The sequence below is a fragment of the Hesperophylax consimilis genome, chromosome 7, assembly GCF_061612785.1.
Source record: "Hesperophylax consimilis isolate HC1 chromosome 7, BYU_Hcon_1.0, whole genome shotgun sequence".
NCBI lineage: Eukaryota > Metazoa > Arthropoda > Insecta > Trichoptera > Limnephilidae > Hesperophylax > Hesperophylax consimilis.
Genome location: NC_142842.1, coordinates 16937284 through 16956743, shown reverse-complemented (window position 1 = coordinate 16956743; position 19460 = coordinate 16937284). Strand labels below are relative to the sequence as shown.

Here is a 19460-nt window from a genome sequence, read left to right as displayed (position 1 = left end):
ATGGTTGTGGGAGCCCTGGCCGCCCCAGAAACCCCCCGTGTGGTGATCCCAGTTCTAGAGAGGACCGAGACACACAACGACAATGGGGAATTCTCCCTGCTCTACCGCAGCGGCGATGGAACTGTACTCTCCGAGTCTGGGGTCCTGAAGCCAACCCTCGACGGCAAGGACAAAGTTCTGGTAAAGGAGGGCCAGTATTCCTTCAAATCTGATGATGGAAAGGTCTACCTTACCAAGTACGTAGCCGACGAGAAAGGATTCAGGGCCCAGGGAGAACATTTGCCCAAATCTGTTGTTGCTTAATCATACTGACCAAAGACATCGAAAATAAATAAGTTTAAAACAAAGCAACCTTTTTTTCTTCTTTTCTGTGTTAAAATGATATTGATTTACTTCTTTAAACAAAGGTGACTAAAATATTTTCCTTTATATATTTATTATATTTTCCTCTTATTTTGAAGGTTGAGTGTGCAAAATTTCATCAATCTCGGAATAACACTTACGATTTGTTTAAAAAACAAACTCACAACGGAACACACTTCTTTATGTATAACTAGCTGGAGTCCCCGGCGTTGTCCGGGCTTTACGCAGATTTTTATCAGATGTATACAATAATTTTCAAATTAAAAAAAAAACGAATACACAAAACCCAACCAACATAAAATATTCACAAAAAAAAATAATTAACTACTCAAACTCGAAAGAAAAACTCAAAAAATAGACTGGAGTACAATATACCAAATAGAGAACGTGGAAGAGGCCTGGGATAAATTTAATAACATGTTAGCACAAGAAATAAATAATAACGCTATTATAAAACAAGTAAAACTCACACACAAAGCAAAAAAAATTAAACTATGGATAACACAGGGAATATTAAACTGTATTCGTAAACGAGACCAAATTCACAAACAAATTAAAAATACACCCTACGACATGGAACAACTTAACTACTGTAAAAGATATAGAAACATCTGCACAAAAATTATTAGAGTGGCTAAAGAATTGTACTACAGAGAAAAACTTAAAAAAGAAAAAATAACCCAAAGGAAATATAGAAAATATTAAAAGTAGTTACATACACACAAAAATACAAACAGAAAAATACTATTGAAAATCTAAATATTAACTCAAAAAAATTAGATGTCAATACATATACAGAAACTATAGCAAATCATGTCAATAACTTCTTCGCAAATATAGGAAAAGTTTAAGCAAATTGCATAACACAAACACACTACCACAAACAAATAGATCAAATATCAATAAAAACCCGACACAACACAGATTTACAATAAAAACAACCTCGGAAGAGGAAATTGACAAAATAATAAACACATTGAAAGACCGAATTGCTCCTGGATTAGATAAGATAACAACGGATTGCATTAAGATATTAAAAAATGAAATTTTAAAACCTATAACACACTTAATCAACCTTAGTATAACACACTCCTGCTTTCCCAGTACTCAAAGAGTATTAAAAAACCAAATTATAAAATACCTAGAAGAAAACAAATTAATTTCGGATAACCAATATGGATTTAGAGACAAAATAGGCACAAAAGAAGCTTTGGCATGTACAATAGATTATATACATAGCAACTTAGATCAAGGGTACAAATGCATAGCGATATATCTAGATTTAGCTAAAGCCTTTGACTCAATCTGCCACAATTCACTTTTAAAAAAATTAGAAAACATGGGTATCAAAGGCAAGGAACTTCAACTAATAAAAAGTTATATGAGTAACAGAACACAACAAGTCAAAATTAACAACCATACTAGTAAACCACTGCCGATTACATATGGAGTTCCACAAGGAAGCATACTAGGGCCCGTTCTTTTTACTATTTACATAAATGAACTTTGCATGAAAATAGACGGTGAAATAGTTAGCTATGCTGATGACACAGTTTTACTCTTCAAATCTAAGGATTGGAATAATGTATATAACATAGCGAGTTTGGGAATCTCGCAAGTGAAAACATGGCTAGTTTTACTCTTCAAATCTAAGGATTGGAATAATGTATATAACATAGCGAATTTGGGAATCTCGCAAGTGAAAACATGGCTAGACTCAAACATACTTATACTTAACATATCAAAGACAAAATTCACAACATACAGTATAAATAGCACGGGACAGCCAAAAAACAACACAAACACCATAAAAATACACGAATGTTTAAACACCAACATCTGCGATTGCCCTCCTCTAGAAAAAACAGAACAAATAAAGTATCTAGGAATCGTAATTGACCATAACCTTAGATGGATACCTCACATCAAACAAATCACAAATAAACTTCTCAAAACAATACACATTTTCTTACATAAGAAACATATATAAAATAAAACAATTGAAAACAATATATTTTGCACTTTGCCAATCAATAATAGAATATGGAATTATTGCTTGGGGAGGAGCAACAAACTCGGCTATCAATTACATAGAAACCGCACAGAAAACGATCTTAAAAATAATACTAAAAAAACATAGACTGACTGATACAGACCAAATATTCAACAGCTGTGACGTACTAGATATACGCCAATTACACATTAAAACACTACTAAACTACATTTTTGACAAAAAAATAAATTTCAACATTCACAAAATAACACTAACAGACCAGTTAGACAAGCGTACAAAGAAAACATAAAAACTCCAACAGAAAATTCAAGCTTTGGACAAAGACACTACCAATACCATGCAATAAAAGCTTTCAACAGTTTAAAACTTGAAATTTAAATTGAGGAAAATAAAAATAAATTCACACACAAAATTAAAAAATGGACTAAAGAAAAAAAAGACAGTATTACCAAAATTTCATAGCATAAAATAAAAATAAAACCTACACGTAGCACACAAAACCAATATAAACACAAATCACTCACAAACACACAAGATTATTTATATATATACTATTTTTTTTTTAATTTTAAATATATTATTATGTATTTTTAATTTTAAATTTATAATTTTTCTCATAAAATGTATTATGTAGTTTATATTTCAGATTATAAAATGAAGGCCTCAGCACGGGCAAGCCACCCAGTGAGGCCTACATTACTGGAAAACTTAAATTGTAAAAAATATTGTACCTAATAAAATAAATAAAATAAATTTATAAGATAAAGGTCTTTTTTTATTTAACTTTATTTTAATTTAAAAAATAGCTGAGGTTGAAGAATTTAATACAATACAAAAAATACAAAAATAAATATTAGTATAAACTACAAAATTAATCGATGATAACACAGGTTTATCTCCATCATTACTTATATTATATGCATTGCCAGTAAACATAATATAAAATAATATTATTGTACCCAAAGACAAACACAAATAAAAATATGTATATTTTAGGCAAATTTTTAGTCCGCAACAACCAGGAAATAAAATTCCATGCCTTCTTCTAGCAAAGATATTTTTTATTTATCAAAATTTGGGAAATCAACCGATGAATTTAATTTTTTTACATTAAACAAATTGTTATTTCGTGAAAATACTCAAATTTAAAATAAGTATCTGATAGTATATATATTGTCCCAGAGTCTGGACGATGTAGGCCCTCTGATTGGTCAAATTAAAATTGTGTGATTCTGATAAATTCTGCATAGGGGGTCTGCAGGCAAAAAATACCAATCTGCCCCTCAATTTTAAGCAACCGTAAAGTTCATTTCGGTTTGCAGGCGACTGGATACAAAAAAAAATAAGACATTAAAAATTAAGACACGATTTCACACTGAAAAAGAATCGCCACATGTAATACGATATTTCTTCAAAAATATCGTTTCTGCTCATACAATTTTTGGATAATATCGAAGAAAATATGTTTTAGAAAGTTCATAATCCATTGGATTAATTACATTACAGTGAAAATTATACACAATTACGTGATTACGTTTGACGAAAAAAGCACGCGTTCATTCAAAATGGCCGATACGCACCGCGGCAATGGCTGGCCGACAGAGCGCACCTCTGGCGGTGTAAGAACGAACCAAATAACTGGCGCGAATATTTAAATATGCAAAATCACTTGACCATTAAGCGTTTCATAAGAAGATTTCTTCTGGAAGTTTATTTAAACTTTGCAATGGCATTTTTCATTATTATTTGTAATTTTTTTTGCTTATTAATTATATCTGATTTTATATTGACATGTTTTCTAATTTCTAAAATTTAAAAATTATTTATTTGCGATGCTTTAATCCTGATTGTTTATTTATATCTTAAGAAATAGGGTAAAAATACCGTTTGAAGAGAATATGTTTAATTTTTTTATTTAGTATTTCAACTATCAATTTATTAGAATAACCGTTATTAAATGTTATTTGTCTTATGAATATATTGTTTTATGGTTACATGCTTTTTTTTTCAGGTCTTAAAATACTTCACACAGGATATAAAGCATCGCAAATAAATAATTTAGAAATTTTAGAAATAAGAGAACATGTTAATAAAAGCAGATATAATTAACAAGAATTTTTTTTATAAACTATCTTTTAAATATTTTCCCACTTAACTGGTCTTTCATATTGTAATTCCTAATTCTTATAAACCCAGCCTACTCTTACCCCTCCCCCCCTCCTTCCACTTCTTTTTTCTAACTGTAATCTATATTTAATTTTTGACTTCGGTGTATACTTCGTTCATGAAACATGTATTGGTTGTATATAATAAAGTGATTTTAAAAAAGTTTTTTTTTTTTTTTTAATAAAATAAAGTTTAATCGGATAACTTTATTTTATCTATTTCCGTTGTATATCAATGCATTCGTACATAATAAAATGTAAACATTATATTTATATTTATTAATTGGACAATTTGCATAGCGCCGCTTTTGTGAGATATCACCTCAGGGGCGCTATATTGTAATAATCTACCTTTATATATAGATTTTTACTCTCCTGATGAAGGTGTATAAATATATAATCTAACTTTAAACTTTATTAGATACAGTTACAGTTTTAGGTAAATAATTACCACCAGTTGGAGTAAAATTAACACCTTTTAATTAAACCGACTGCTAATCTCATCGCACAATTACCCTCCTTTTATTCATAAACACGGGTACAATTAATCAATATGTAATAATCTATTATTTAAGTCAACTTTGTTATAACTATATTTAATTGTGACAAACTATACGATATTGATTCAACTTATAGACATTGACGGTTGTAACACATATTTAAGCACTGCAAGTCTCCTATGAGCTAATTATATTAGGTACGGTAACAGTTAATATCAGTTGTAGACAATAATAGTAGTCAATAATAGTGTATCATTTGAAATAATCCATCACAAATACGTAAAATTTCATTTATTTAAACAACTGTCATTCTTTTTATGCGTAAATTAAGCATGTTATTATACATTAACTCCTTCCTGTTCCGTGTTTTAACTATATATACTGACCCCCTCTCTGTGAATGACCTGATATCTATCTATTATGTAACTGTTGTTAATATCACTTAAAATGGGTGAATTCCAAGAAAGTGCCGCCCGCAGGGCCTAGCAGAAAAAAGCGGGTTTTTAACTGCTAGTGAAATAATAATTATTCATCATTGAAGAAGAAGATAACACAAATAAATCTAAATGATGGGAAAAAGTTATTGTCGATATTTTCGTAATTAAAAAGATTTTTGGCTAGGAAAAACGTTTTGTATTTTTTGAAAACACTGGATATTTTCATTTCTCTGCCAGTTTGACTCTGTCCCCTGTTTAATCTATTCGGTTACCGTCTCGTGATGCTCATTCTGCCGAAAACACTTATTATTCTTATTATTTATATAGGTACCGTTATTCTTATTCACGTTGAATAAATATTTATATTTTATTCTGGGTACTTAGAACCATCAGATACGATTTGTGATTATAAATCATAGATAATATTTCAAATATTGTGTTCTTACATAAAAGGGTATTTATGATTAGTTTGAAGACAATGTTTTCACCATTTTTGACTTTTGGGTAGCGTTCACAAAATAAATTCATGCGGTTCATTTTGTACTTGTTTATAGAGAACGTTTCGAATGTATTTATGTTTAGTTTGAAGACAGTGTTTTTACCTATTTTTGGCGCCGTAATTTCTTTGGCCGTTCTTATGAGACTGGTGATTAGTGACGTCACTGGTCATGCCTATCATTTGATGCGTTTCCGGGAGATCCGAAAACTTAAAGCTTTAAAGAAGAACTATTAAAATTAACTCTAACAATAATATAAATATACTGTTATTCAAGTAGGAAGGTCATAATTGACTAAAAAAGAAGTGAAAGAAATGGAGTACCAAATTCTTTCTTCAGATGACTTCATCTGAAACCACTAAGATGATTTCACTAGTCGACTTAGGTCTTAGGAGAATCAATTGCATTTCTGGTGCAGAATATTTGCTGGGACTACCGACAAATATATTTTATTCGGCGAGTTTCAGTAATTATCTGTAAGTGACTAGCTAACTAACTAACCATCACGCCGTTTCACCGCAGGGGTAGGCAGAGAGGACGGTCCGCTAAACAACTCGGTCTTGGCACACACTCCTTGCCTCATTCACATTCATACATCGTCTCATACATACTCTTCTATTGTTCTGACTCTTGACATGGCCCGACTCAAGTATCTGATTCACTTGGTCGTGCCATGTCTTCCTCGGGCGTCCCCGACTCTGCTACCATTCACATTTGCACCGTCTATTCTCCTTACACTCCTTTCTTCGCTCATTCGCTCTACATGCCCAAACCATCTAAGCGTCCCTTTCTTGATCTTACTCACTACACTTACATCAGCCTTGCACTCTTTGCGGATCTCCACATTTATCACACGATCATGCATAATTTTACCACATATACGCCTCAGGTATCTCATTTCAACAGCATTCAATCTACTTTCATCCTTTCTTTGCCAGTTCCATGCCTCATTCCAGACATCAGGGTAGGTACCAGCACTCCATTGTGGACTGCTAACTTCGCTTCTTTGGATATTTTTTGTTAGCGCCAACTGCGTTCAGTCCTCCATTAATAGAGTTACCTGCATTTACTCTTCTTTCAATATCTCTGTCAGCCTTGCCATCTCTCGTAAACATGCTTCCTAAATACACAAACTCATCCACCTGCTCCAAGTATTCCTCATTCACACCTATATTGCACACTGTTTTCGTACTCTCTCTTTCAAACACCATTACTTCAAACATACTTACATTCATCATTAACTCATTCTTCATGCATACTTCGTTCATCCTAGACACGAGAGACTGCAGATCATCCATACTATTAGCAATCAGCACCGCATCATCAGCATACAACAGACAACATACTTTCAGATTACACAAATTCGCGCCCAATCCCACCTCTTTCAATTCTTGCATACAATTATCCATGTTTAGATTGAATAACCACGGTGACATTACGCAGCCTTGTTTAACACCTTTTGTGATATCAAACCACCCCGTAAAACCACCGTTCACCCTAACACGTGCAACGCTTCGCTCATTCGTATTCACTCCATACTTGGACAACACCTTCCATAGCTTTTTCCTGTCGACTCGGTCGTATGCTTTTTATCTGTAAGTGATTTAATAAAATCGTGTTTCAATGAACCAGGAAGAAGTTTCTAATTTTTACGAAAATATTAATTGCCAAACTATTAATTATGCAAGAATAATACCATTCCCTTAGGCACAAGTTCACTGATTGATATTAAATACTCGCTCATAAATATTTCAGGAAAATGTTTTCATATAATAATAATAATAATAATAATAAATAATAATAATAAATTCTTTATTCCAGGATGTGGGGAGGTTAGTGCAATCCCACACATCCCATAGAGGATATAAGTACAGATAATATGTACATATAGTAAAATAAATAAAAAGGGATTAAAAATTAAATTAAAGATGAAATTAAACCAGAGAGACACGGGAATCCATCGGATCTAAGATTGTGGGAGCAAGTATCTTTCTCCAATCGTCTTCAATGCTCGATCCTGAAGTCAGACGGGATTCTATGATAAGAATGTTTCTGGAATGGTTTATCCTTCCCCTCAGTCCTGCAATCCTGGTTCTTAACAGAGCTGCAAATCCTGGAACTCGCCCTTCTGTAAACATAAAGGAGGCACTGCAGTGCCTGGGGAGTCCGAACATCAATCGGTAAGCGTTGTTATATTGCACCCGAAGCCTTTCCATTGTTCTTTTCTTGAAATTAGCCCAGAGCTCGCATGTGTACAGGGTGGTGCAAAATGCTATGAAGAGCGTCCTTTTCACTCGTGGACTACAGAGCCCAAATCTTCTACTGAGCATGTTACATTTTATACTCAGTACACGCCTCTGCCTGTCAATATCTTCATCATCCGTTAACTTGTTGTTGATGACATGTCCTAGATATTTTGTGGTTTCTACTGTTTTCAGAATCTCACCATTCAAAAAGACAGGGGGAATGTTTTTTGGGCCTTCTCCGTGTTTTATGACCAACAGTGCTGTTTTTTTCGCATTATAGATCATGTTGGTTTCGTGAGCAAATTCTTCACAGATTTTCAGGAGAATTCTCAATCCCCGTATTGACGGTGCCATCAGAACCATATCATCTGCGTAGCTCATATTATTAACACATAGACCTCCGATGTGGCAGCCCACTCCAGCATTGTTTAATCTGTGGGTTAATTCGTCCATGTATAGGTTAAACAGTACTGGGGACATACATCCTCCCTGTCTGACCCCGCTTTTCAAGAAATAGGGTTCTGAGAATCCGTCTTTCCACTTTACAAGGTTTTCTTGCTGACGGTGCCATGATTCGAGAATTTTTACCACTTTCCATGGTATCCCTCTTTCCTTTAGTTTTTTCCATAATAAGGGGTGGGAAACTCTGTCGAATGCCTTACTAAGGTCCAGAAAGCATGCGTAAGTTGTTGTTTTCTTCTTCCTGTAGTATTCTAACGTTCTTTTTACGCAAAATATAGCTGAGTCAGTAGAGCATTCTCTCTTGAAACCCATCTGATTATCTTTCGTTGTCATATGGTATCCGACTTGATCTAAGAGAACTCGTTCAAATATTCTAGCGATGGCCGTGGCGATGGATATCGGTCTGTAGTTTTCCTGTAAAGTTATGTCTGCCAGTTTGGATTTTATTATCGGTATAATAATTGTCTTCGTCATGTCTTTGGGTAGATAGCCACTCTTTATGATGTCGGTGAACAGTGTTGCCAGAAGTCCCATAATCGTTGACCCTGCATGTTTGACGTGTTCGGTGCTTAAACCATCATGTCCTGCAGACGTTCCAGATTTCATGTTACTAATGGCCGATTTTATCATGTTAGTTGTGATGGTGAGATCGATATCATCATAAGCAGTTAAATGTGATTCACTTTTTTTTTTTTTTTTTTTACAGTATTACCGCACAAGAGTCCCAACTGCTCCCGTCTGGAGCCAGTGAGACTATGGCATCCCCAATTGGGGTATGTTGTGAGGCTGAGGGTATTGGGGAGGGGAGGGAGATGGGGAAGAGGAAGGTGGGGAAGTACCTGGCTATTCAGATCTGGTCACCAAACACGGCTAAAGCCATTTCAAGCAACGTTTCAATTCTGAATGGTGGTCTTACACCAGGGCGATACTGAGAGTATCTTCCACTCTGGAACGTGCCGCAAATATACTATATATTATTTTTAATTAATTAATTGTGAAATAACACAAATTAATCAAATAAAATTTATTTGCGCACGCCGGGTTCGAACCCGCGACCTTCGGATCTGTAGTCAAAAGCGTATACCACTAGACCACGCCGGCCGACTTGAGTCGATAGTCGGTGTAGTAGTTGCAAAATGTTCTTTAAAAATGTTTGCAATTACTTCTGGATTTGTCTCTCCGTGTATGTTGCACGAGATTTTAGAACGCATGTTTAACAGTTTATTTGAATTGTTCCAAAATTTTTTGAAGTCACGATTATCTAGATCCCCTGCTATTTTGTCCATCTGGAGTTGAGTCGAGTTATTTTGGCATTGTTTTAGTGCTGTTTTAAAGGCAGCACGCTTTGCCCTTCTATCCTCTGCGACAGGACCCTCGCCTGGTCTCCCGTTAGTTATCCAAGTGAGCATCGCTTGTCTGGATTCATCGTATTTATCCGCTACAAATTCATTCCACCCACATACTTGCTTATGTTTTTGGATAGTACGCTTAGTAAACACAGAAATGGCACTGCTACGCAGAGCATTTACTATACTGCCGTATAGGTATTTTATTTTGGCGTGTGTAGGGTTGCCACCATCCTCAGCAAATGTTTTATTTGACTTGATTTTGACGAGATAGGTTTGCGAGTAAGAGTTATATTTTCCGATATCGAGTATATTATTCGGATTCCATAGTGCTGGATCCCTCAACTCAGATGTAAACACTTCCGTTGTTGCTATTCCATCTGTTTGTAAGATCAGCTCGAGAGGCCGGTGATCTGTCCAGTCAATATCGTAATATATTTTCATATCAACAATTTGCTTCAAAATATTTTTCGTTACCAGACAATGGTCTAACCACCTGGTAGAGCTGTGTGCGTCACTGATATAGGTGTAAGAATCCGCAGGTAATAATTCGATGTCGGCACATACGTATTCAAATTCTTGACAGAAAGAGATTAGCTCCAATCCAAAGAGTGAGTCGGGATTAGCGTTGAAATCTCCAATAATAATTGTGTTAATGTAATCTTTATCGTCAATTATTGCTTGTAGGGAGGCAAGGCAGTTAGAATATTCCTCAAAGTTGTCAGTTGAACAAGTTGGCATGTAGATTGTAAAAATACTTAATGTTTCAGAAATCAAACTAACCTCGAGTCCGGCCATCCGACAGTTATGCATTGGGATTGCGGTAACCCTTAAATTTTGTCTGTAGATTATCCCCACTCCACCGTACGGTCTTCCTAGGAGTGGCCCATCGGCGATATTAACGGCAGAGGTTCCCAAGCTGTTGAAATCCGGGTGTATATGCGATAAGAAGTCAATATCTGTAGGGAGTAACCACGTTTCTTGAACTAATATAATATCGTGTGATTCGCAAAGATCATGTATAAATTTTACAGAACTGCGAACTGATCTGCAGTTCACGGATATAATTCTTAAATTGTTATTTGTCATTTTGATGTTTGGTTGATATGCGCGATTCTATAAATCTTCGGAATACAATTCCCTCCGGCCAGAGTTCTTCTGCCAGGAATCTCTTTACTTGGATCGCTTTGACAGAAAGTTTAAAGCTGTTAAAAGGCGTAGGGCGGAAAGGTTTGATTTTTTCAATCTTAGTACCTTCCAAACCCTTTTCTGCTAGGTAGGCATTGATGTCTTCCTCGGTGGTTTCCACGGTAAACCGCGAAATGTAAACCGTTGAGATTAAGTCGGCCGACTTTAATATTGTTGACGTTGCCTTACCTCTCAAGTTTCGGTTAGCTTTCCGCGTTACTAATGTATATCCGTTTTCGCCCGTCGCGGAAGGCCGGGGTTCGGGCCGCGGGCCGTGCTCGCGCGTTCTCTGTTTGTTGTTTTCGGGCCGTTCGAAGTGCAAACTCGGTCGATCACAGCGATCACTGTTTCTACGCTCGGTGCGTTCTTGAGTATTTTTCTTGTGTGTGTTAGTTGCATTGTTGTATGCGTTCTTGGTCACAACCGTTGAGTAGGATTCTTCTGTCGGTATTTGTTTACTTTTGAGATGAGGATTACCTACATTTTCGACACTATTTTGTTGCGAGTTCTCGGCCAAATCGCTTTGTTTATTTGGAGCGTGAATTTTAGTAATTTGTTCTTTTATTAAAGCCAGTTCTTGTTTTAACTCATCATTTCTTGTGGCCGAAGAATCTTTTAATTCGGTTTTAATGTGTGTTATTTCCATTTTCATAGCGTTTAGTTCCTTTAGAAGTTTGGATACGTCCACACTATCAAAGTTGACGGGAGGCAATTTATGTAGCTGTCTGGCAACGAATACATATAAATACATCCAATTTGTTTGAAAATGGCATAGTTCAGTTTGAGCGACGGAACAGTATCATTATTCTCTGAAAATGCAGCTTGTAAGATAATCTTATTTTTATGTGTACACTTTTGCCAATAGCATAAAGCCTAATTATTATGCTTACAGTTGGTATTTCGAATTTATTACTGATGTGCTCAAATAAATATATTTTTTAAAACTAATCTTCCAGTTCTTCATCGTCGCTTTGATGGTTGTGGGAGCCCTGGCCGCCCCAGAAACCCCCCGTGTGGTGATCCCAGTTCTAGAGAGGACCGAGACACACAACGACAATGGGGAATTCTCCCTGCTCTACCGCAGCGGCGATGGAACTGTACTCTCCGAGTCTGGAGTCCTGAAGCCGACCCTCGACGGCAAGGATAAAGTTCTGGTCAAGGAGGGCCAGTACTCCTTCATTTCTGATGATGGAAAGGTCTACCTCACCAAGTACGTAGCCGACGAGAAAGGATTCAGGGCCCAGGGAGAACATTTGCCCAAATCTGTTGTTGCCTAAATCATACTGACCAAAGACATCGAAAATAAATACATTTAAAACTAAGCTAACTTTTATTTTTTTCTCTTCTGTGTTAAAATGATATTTATTTACTTCTTTAAACAAAGCTCAAAAAAAGTTTTTCGATTTCAAATGATGACAGTAATGTTCGTTTTATTTTAAACGTAAAACGTGCAAATTTTATCAAGTAGTATCATAATTCTGCTTTAAGGGATGAGAAAAGGGTATGGGGCTGGTTTTTCGCAATCTAATGTAGACAGTCACCTTCCTCTTATTTTGAAGGTTGAGTATGAAAAATTTTATCAATCTCGGAATAAAACTTACGATTTGTTTAAAAAACAAACCCACAACGGAACACACTTCATTAACTCCCCGGCTGTATACAGTAATTTTCAGGTGCAAAGATTCGTCATGAAGTATCAGAATTCTATTGGGATGCACGGAGAAAAATGAGTATTGCTGATTTATTAAAAACCAGTTAAAAACGAGATTGCGGGCCGTTTCCTATTAAACTTTTAGTACATTTCTAATATATTGGAAAACCTGGCATTTATCCTGATAATGTGAAATGACGAAATACGAAAATATTAGAATTTTTCTGAACACGTGTTCTGACATAACATATGTTTTACTGAAAGTTTATTAGGAAACCTATTCATTAGATAAAGGTCTGCGATACCATTTTTAACCGAATTACGAATAATTTGAAGAGATTCTTAATAAAACAAGGAATATTTATGTGAGTAAGTTTTCTCCGTTTGAAAAAAGAATGGGGTGGTTTTTAGAAATCTCATGTTCTTCGCCTTCCTTTTGTTTTGAAGGTTATGCGTGCAAAATTTCTTCAATTCCGGAATTAAACTGTATATTTTCATAAAAAACGAGGCATTGCCGCCACAGACAAATTACATTTTAATTTGATTGTAGATAGATGATTAATTTCTTTTTCTTAAACTAAAAGATACTTAGTTTTGAACGACTTCATTCGAATTTATTCATTTCGTCAACTAGTTTCGGTTAGCACAAAAAGTGTTTTTATCACACGCCGCCACTGATCACACTGCTGCAAGCGCGACGGGATCACGTGATACGAGCTCTCTCTCCTCTGTTACCGTGCTGCTGGAACGAGACGGAGTGCCTATCACGTGACCTGTGCTGTCTGCACCCAACTCCTCAGTTGTGCGATGTAATTTTTTTATTGAAAAAAAAATCATTGGACAGAAAAATGATATTTACATTTACATTTTTTACTCCAGATATGCTTTGGAATCATTGATAATTCTACGGGTACGTCCTGTTACATCTGTATGGTGATTTCTTCTATTTTATTATTTTTTTTAACGATTAAAATTTATCATTTTAAGTACAATGGTCAAAGCATTGAATCAAGGTGAATAATTTTGCAAGTAATATATCGTAAGCTCTTCGTTGACACGAACACTTGGGAAAATTTACAGCTTACAATCAGTAACATTATGTCATATTGCACTACGTACTTATGTGTAAAGCTACACTTTATAAACAATGGTCTTCGGGCCAGATAAAAGGAAAATATTTCATACCTAGTTCTTTTTCTCTGTTTACCTTCACATAAAAATATGCTTGGAAAGGCCAGAAGATCGTCGTACAGTTGCAATTTCCTTAGTCGAGTTTTGCAAAAATGTCGACAAAATGATTTTTCATTACTTGCGTTTGAAACTGGTGTTGATTTTACCGTAGTAAGTGACTTACAGTGGTTTGTTTCTCACCTTTTTTCATAGAGTATAGAGTGTATAAGAAAAAATACAAATTACTTTAATTTGAAGGCCACAGGCTAATAATGATGAATGTCACATTTTTTAAGTTTTGAGAAAACGGCTAATGTTCATTTTACAGGTACAAAAATGTTTAAAAAATGCGAATAAGAAAGTCATAATAATAAATATGATTTCACAATAATTTGAAAAATAATCTTTACTGAACAATTAAAATGGCCACTATCTTGAAACGGAAACGGAACGTATAAACAAATTTACAGACAGACTAAATACAAAACGGTTGAGTTAAAAGAGGACTTCGCTACGCTCAGTATTTTTTTTCTGAATACAAACCCGCAGCTCTAAGAATCAAAGTAAAGTCACACACTTCAAATAAATTAAAGCTGAAAATGACTATGAATTGCTTTTCTGATTGTTATTGTTCTTGATTTTTGTGCTCAAGAACAAATGAAAACATGGATATTTCACAAACAATTTAAATAATACTTTCTCTAAATTTTCAAAGAACTAACTAACTAAATATCACGCAGTTTTCCCGCAGGGGTAGGAAGAGAGGACGGACCTCCAAACAACTCGGTATTGGCACGTAATATTTGCCTCATTCACATTCATACATCAGACTCAAGAGTCAAGTCAAGTAAAGTCAAGACATGACTCGACTCAAGTATCTGATTCACTTTTACCATTCAAATTTGGGTCATATATTCTCCTTACATTCCTTTCTTCTACATGCCCAAACCATCTAAGCGTCTCTTTCTTAATCTTACTCATTACGCTTACATCAGCATTACATTCGTTGCAGATCTCCGCATTTCTCACATGATCAAACATCGTTTTACCACAAATACGCCTCAGGGATATCATTTCTACAGCATTCAGTCTAAACAATATTCATGTTTAGAAAACGTGAAAAAAACGCTCTAAAAACGTCTGAACTTCAACAGCCATTGCCATATAAAGTGAATTCATAGAAGACTTTTGAAAAATGTTATGTTGTGAAAATTAAAAATGCTAAATGATAAAATTGTTCAAGGAACATTGCATCAGGTACTGGCAGAGGCGGATTTGCAGTCTTGGCCGCCCTAGGCCCCAGACCATGTAGCCGCCCCTTTCTCAGTACCCATCATATTGACCGGGAGTATCCAAACTTTTCAGTAAGTTCCTAGGGTCAAAACCATGTTTTAATTTTCCTGCCATTATCATTCATGGTTCATGGGGTGAGATTTGTCCAGGTCTTGGCGGCGGATACGTCTGCCCACCTGCTGCGTGGCGGGCCGGATCGAGATAGACTGGGTGAGGGAGGCCTTGCACCGCAGTTGGAGGGATGTATTCATATGTATGTCACTCCTGGACACACTAATCCCCAGATTCCTACCCACCCCTCATACATTTTCCTTTTCAGAACTTCCTATCCTTCCCTTCCTTAAAAAGACCCTCCACACAGCATCACCTAAGATGACATAGGTCGTGAGGGAAAATATTTTCCTCAAAGCCTCCTGTGTGGAATTAATGTAAAAAATACGCTTGCTAAATTCGCTAGTTCAATTACTGTATAGTTGTCGATTGTCGCAGGCCGGATTGATGACATTGGCGGGCCGTTGTTTGGAGACCCCTGATATAGACTATAGACTACATAAGGAATTTACTTTATTGACAACTTTTATCGAAATCGATTCAGAAATTTAGTTAACCATAATAGCTGCTAGTTTGTAATACTTTCTAAGGTTTCAAGGATTTGAAAAAAACATTTAAAACAGTTTTAGGTTTAATTTATTTAACTAGTTTCAGGTTTATTCTCATACAATAATATATAAGTGTTTCACAGTTACAATTAGGGTTGCCAGATACGGGCTGGATAAAAAGTTATTATTAAGAGGAAACCCGGGCGCTGAGAAATTTGAACAATAGGTATTTTAAAAATCACTTGCTATTTCACTCTGCTCAGCGAGCGCGCTATCGATGTGTAGGTACCCACCCAACTAAGAGTGTGTGTGTGCATCTTACGCTCGACTCCCGCCTCTCCCGCATCCCGCCTCCTCCGCCTCCCGCATCTCCCGTCTTCCATCCTTCGTCATGTATCTGGTTATCTTTCCAACTTATTTCTCCGTTACTGATTTTGTCTCGGCGTATAATCTCGGCGAAATGGATTTTGATAGGATTTTCACTATCATTTAAAGATTTTCTTCCGAAAGGTTTACATACGTAATTTATAAATATGTATTATATTTATAAAAAGTAGAGGAAAGTCATTGTGTAATCAAGTGATTTAAAATATATTTTCGGGCGCTTAAATTGCTAACGCTGGCTAAACCTTGTGAGATACATCAAAATAATGTACTACTAATTAATTGTATTGCTCTTACTTACTTGACTGGTCAGTGGCTGAGTGGGCATCGCGTTTGGGTCCCACCCGGGCGTCCCATATTCGATTCCTCGGCTGGCTAAGTTCGCCATCACAACACAAGCAATACCTTCCGCTTAGTGTGGTGGTAGTAGAAGTTTTTCAAATGTTAGGTTATTCGTAACCAGGGAATGTTTGTGTTTCTTTTAAAAATTAAAAAAAAAATCTTACTACCCATATAGGTACACCTACTAAAATATGTAGGTGCGTACATTTGAACTGCCTCCGTGGTTGAAGGATAAGGCTCTTGGCTACGAATCCGCAGGTCGCGACGTGCTCAAGTAAATTTTATTAAATTAATTTGTGTCGTTTTGCTAAATTAATCAATTAAAAATAATATAAAATACTGGTTTGGACAGATAGTTATCTTTTTTGTTTATCAAAACTTAACTAAACCATTCAAGTTGTTTGAGACAGGGAAAAGTATTAAAATAAAATATTTATTTTTTATTTTAGTAAAATTCCTGAAATCAACAGGTTTTAATTCCCTTGCGATGTTTATTTGGCCAAAATGACCAATTTTTACCACATAAACATCGTAAGTGACCAATTTTCGATATAATATTGTAATTTTTTGTTCACTATTTTGTTTTACGAATCTTATTATTGTGTTTTTTTTAATAGAGCCAACGCCAATGCCATTCGTTGAAATTTTGAAAATGACATGAAAGCCATAACACCCTTGCCAATCACCACACTGCAAATCGGATGGTGTGGAGGAAACCTCCATTTTTTTCCACTCTACCTCCAGACATGTCGGGGTTCTGAAAATCGGATCACGAGTAAAAATGAACTAGTATTTAAATATCCATGTAACTCGAAAATAATAGAAAATATCATGACTAAACGGCGCAACTTTTCCTACTGTGTTTTGTTATAACAGATCACCACGCAAATGGCATCTTTTTAAAAATATATATTTAAAAAAAAATTCTTTATTCATTGTAAGTTGAGGATTTTTGACTTTCATGCTAGGTACATGTCCGTGTTACGACCAAATTCTGTATCGGGTTGCTACAGGGTTTTGTTATAATACTCGTCCAAATAAGTCGCGTCTCAACTTGAGCGCGCACATACAATAGTCAGCAGTGTTGCCAACTCAACAACTTCAAAATATGCTAGAGTGATGGAAAAATATGCCAGAAAAATGCTAAATTACTTAAAAAAATGCCAAAAGAAAAGCTAACATAAATTTAACTTAGAAATAAAATCAGTGAAATAAAATATCAATTTCTTCATCTTCATCTTCTTCTTCTTCATTAACAGCAGCTGATGTGGAAGGCTGAGAGACGGAGTCGTAACTTTCTTTGGTCCCAATGCAGCGTAGTACTTCGTCAGGAACAGTGTAAAAACAACAGCACTTTCCTGCTCTCTTTAGGCCAAATCTCACGTACAAAATGGCATTCAAGGTTCTCACCGCCAAACGATTTCGGAGTTTTGTTTTGACCAGACCCATTTGGCTAAATACACGTTCAATGTCCGCATTTGAATGCGGCAATGTTAAAATAGACATTGCAAACTGACATAAATCACCGAAAGGGTTATTATTAGCTGCATCTTTATATTGCATGACTTCATTCCAAAACTCTACAGTGGAATCAAGGATTCCCATTTAATGTGAACTATGTTTCTCCATTGAGACACCAATTTTTCAATCGTAGGTTCATTTAGTCGGAACTCTTGGGCTATTTTTACAATGGATGGTTTTACTACTTTTAAAGAATCTTTATCTTTATCGCCCGAAAAAGTGTTGTCCATAGTGCAAGTGAGGTGGGGAGACCGACAAAGTTATCGATATCATTTTTGTTAGTTAAAAAATTGGTTTTTATTATTTTCATGTTTCTGTAAAAATAAGCCAAATAAATATGCTATATGCTGAAAGCATAATAGTTATGCTAAACATGGAGTAATTATGCCAAATTTAGCATATAATATGCTAACTTGGCAACACTGATAGTCAGGTGGCTTCTTGCTGCTAACTCATCTTCAGTCGCGTTGCGACTTGAGCGTGCGTTTAGACTGGTCTCCCGATCCGGCCTGCCACGCAACTGGCGGACCGATGCATATATCGCCAAGACCCGGACAATCCTCACCCCCATGAACCCGGGCACCCCTGCTCAAGTCACCAAACGTAGCGAACCACTTGGGGTGACCTATGACAGAGGTTATCCAATAAATGGTTCCCGGGGCGGCGGTACCCATAACCACCCCCCAAATTGAAAATTATTATAGTACTCGACGTATACAAATTGAATTTGGTCCAATTTTAGTAAGATCGGCAAGTATAGTATACTCGAAATAAGTCACTAAACCAAAAAAAACTAATAAAATATATCAATAACTCGGGAAAAGACAACACTAGTGCACCGACACAATTCGATATACTACGCTACATCACTTTGCTGTATATTTATTTGTCGAAATAGAAGTTAAATAAATAAAATAACAATATACATTATAGGTTATTGAAGAATTATAATATTATGCTAGTTACCCAAAAGTTATTTTTAAAAAAATTATCCATTTGAGTGTTTTGTATCCATATTGGCAATACGGAACGAAATCACCTCGGAGTTGGTCTGGCCGTAACGGATGTTTTTTTTACAGATATTATTTTACGTAAACATATGAAATTAAAGTAAGAATATCGGAATACTTCACCAAACAAACACAAAAGTGACCAAACGGAAAAAATAATAAAAAAAAAACATCGATTACTCGGGACAACACAACACTAGAATATCGAATTTCGATTTATGACTACGTGACATCACTTCGCACAAATACACACGTATTTATCTAAACCCTGT

The 19460-nt window shown here is 35.6% G+C and overlaps 2 protein-coding genes across 2 annotated transcripts; both read left to right on the top strand.

Moving 5' to 3' along the window:
* On the top strand, positions 1-303 carry LOC149422390 (endocuticle structural glycoprotein ABD-5-like). The gene has a single exon (XM_089633774.1). It carries the CDS (start codon positions 1-3, stop codon positions 301-303), a length of 303 nt encoding a protein of 100 aa, XP_089489900.1.
* An 11309-nt stretch (positions 304-11612) lies between these two features.
* Positions 11613-12495, top strand: LOC149422389 (cuticle protein CP14.6-like). The gene is made up of 2 exons (XM_089633773.1): positions 11613-12042; positions 12175-12495. Exons 1-2 carry the CDS (start codon positions 12034-12036, stop codon positions 12493-12495), a joined length of 330 nt encoding a protein of 109 aa, XP_089489899.1. The 5' UTR covers positions 11613-12033.
* The last annotated feature ends 6965 nt before the right edge of the window (positions 12496-19460 follow it).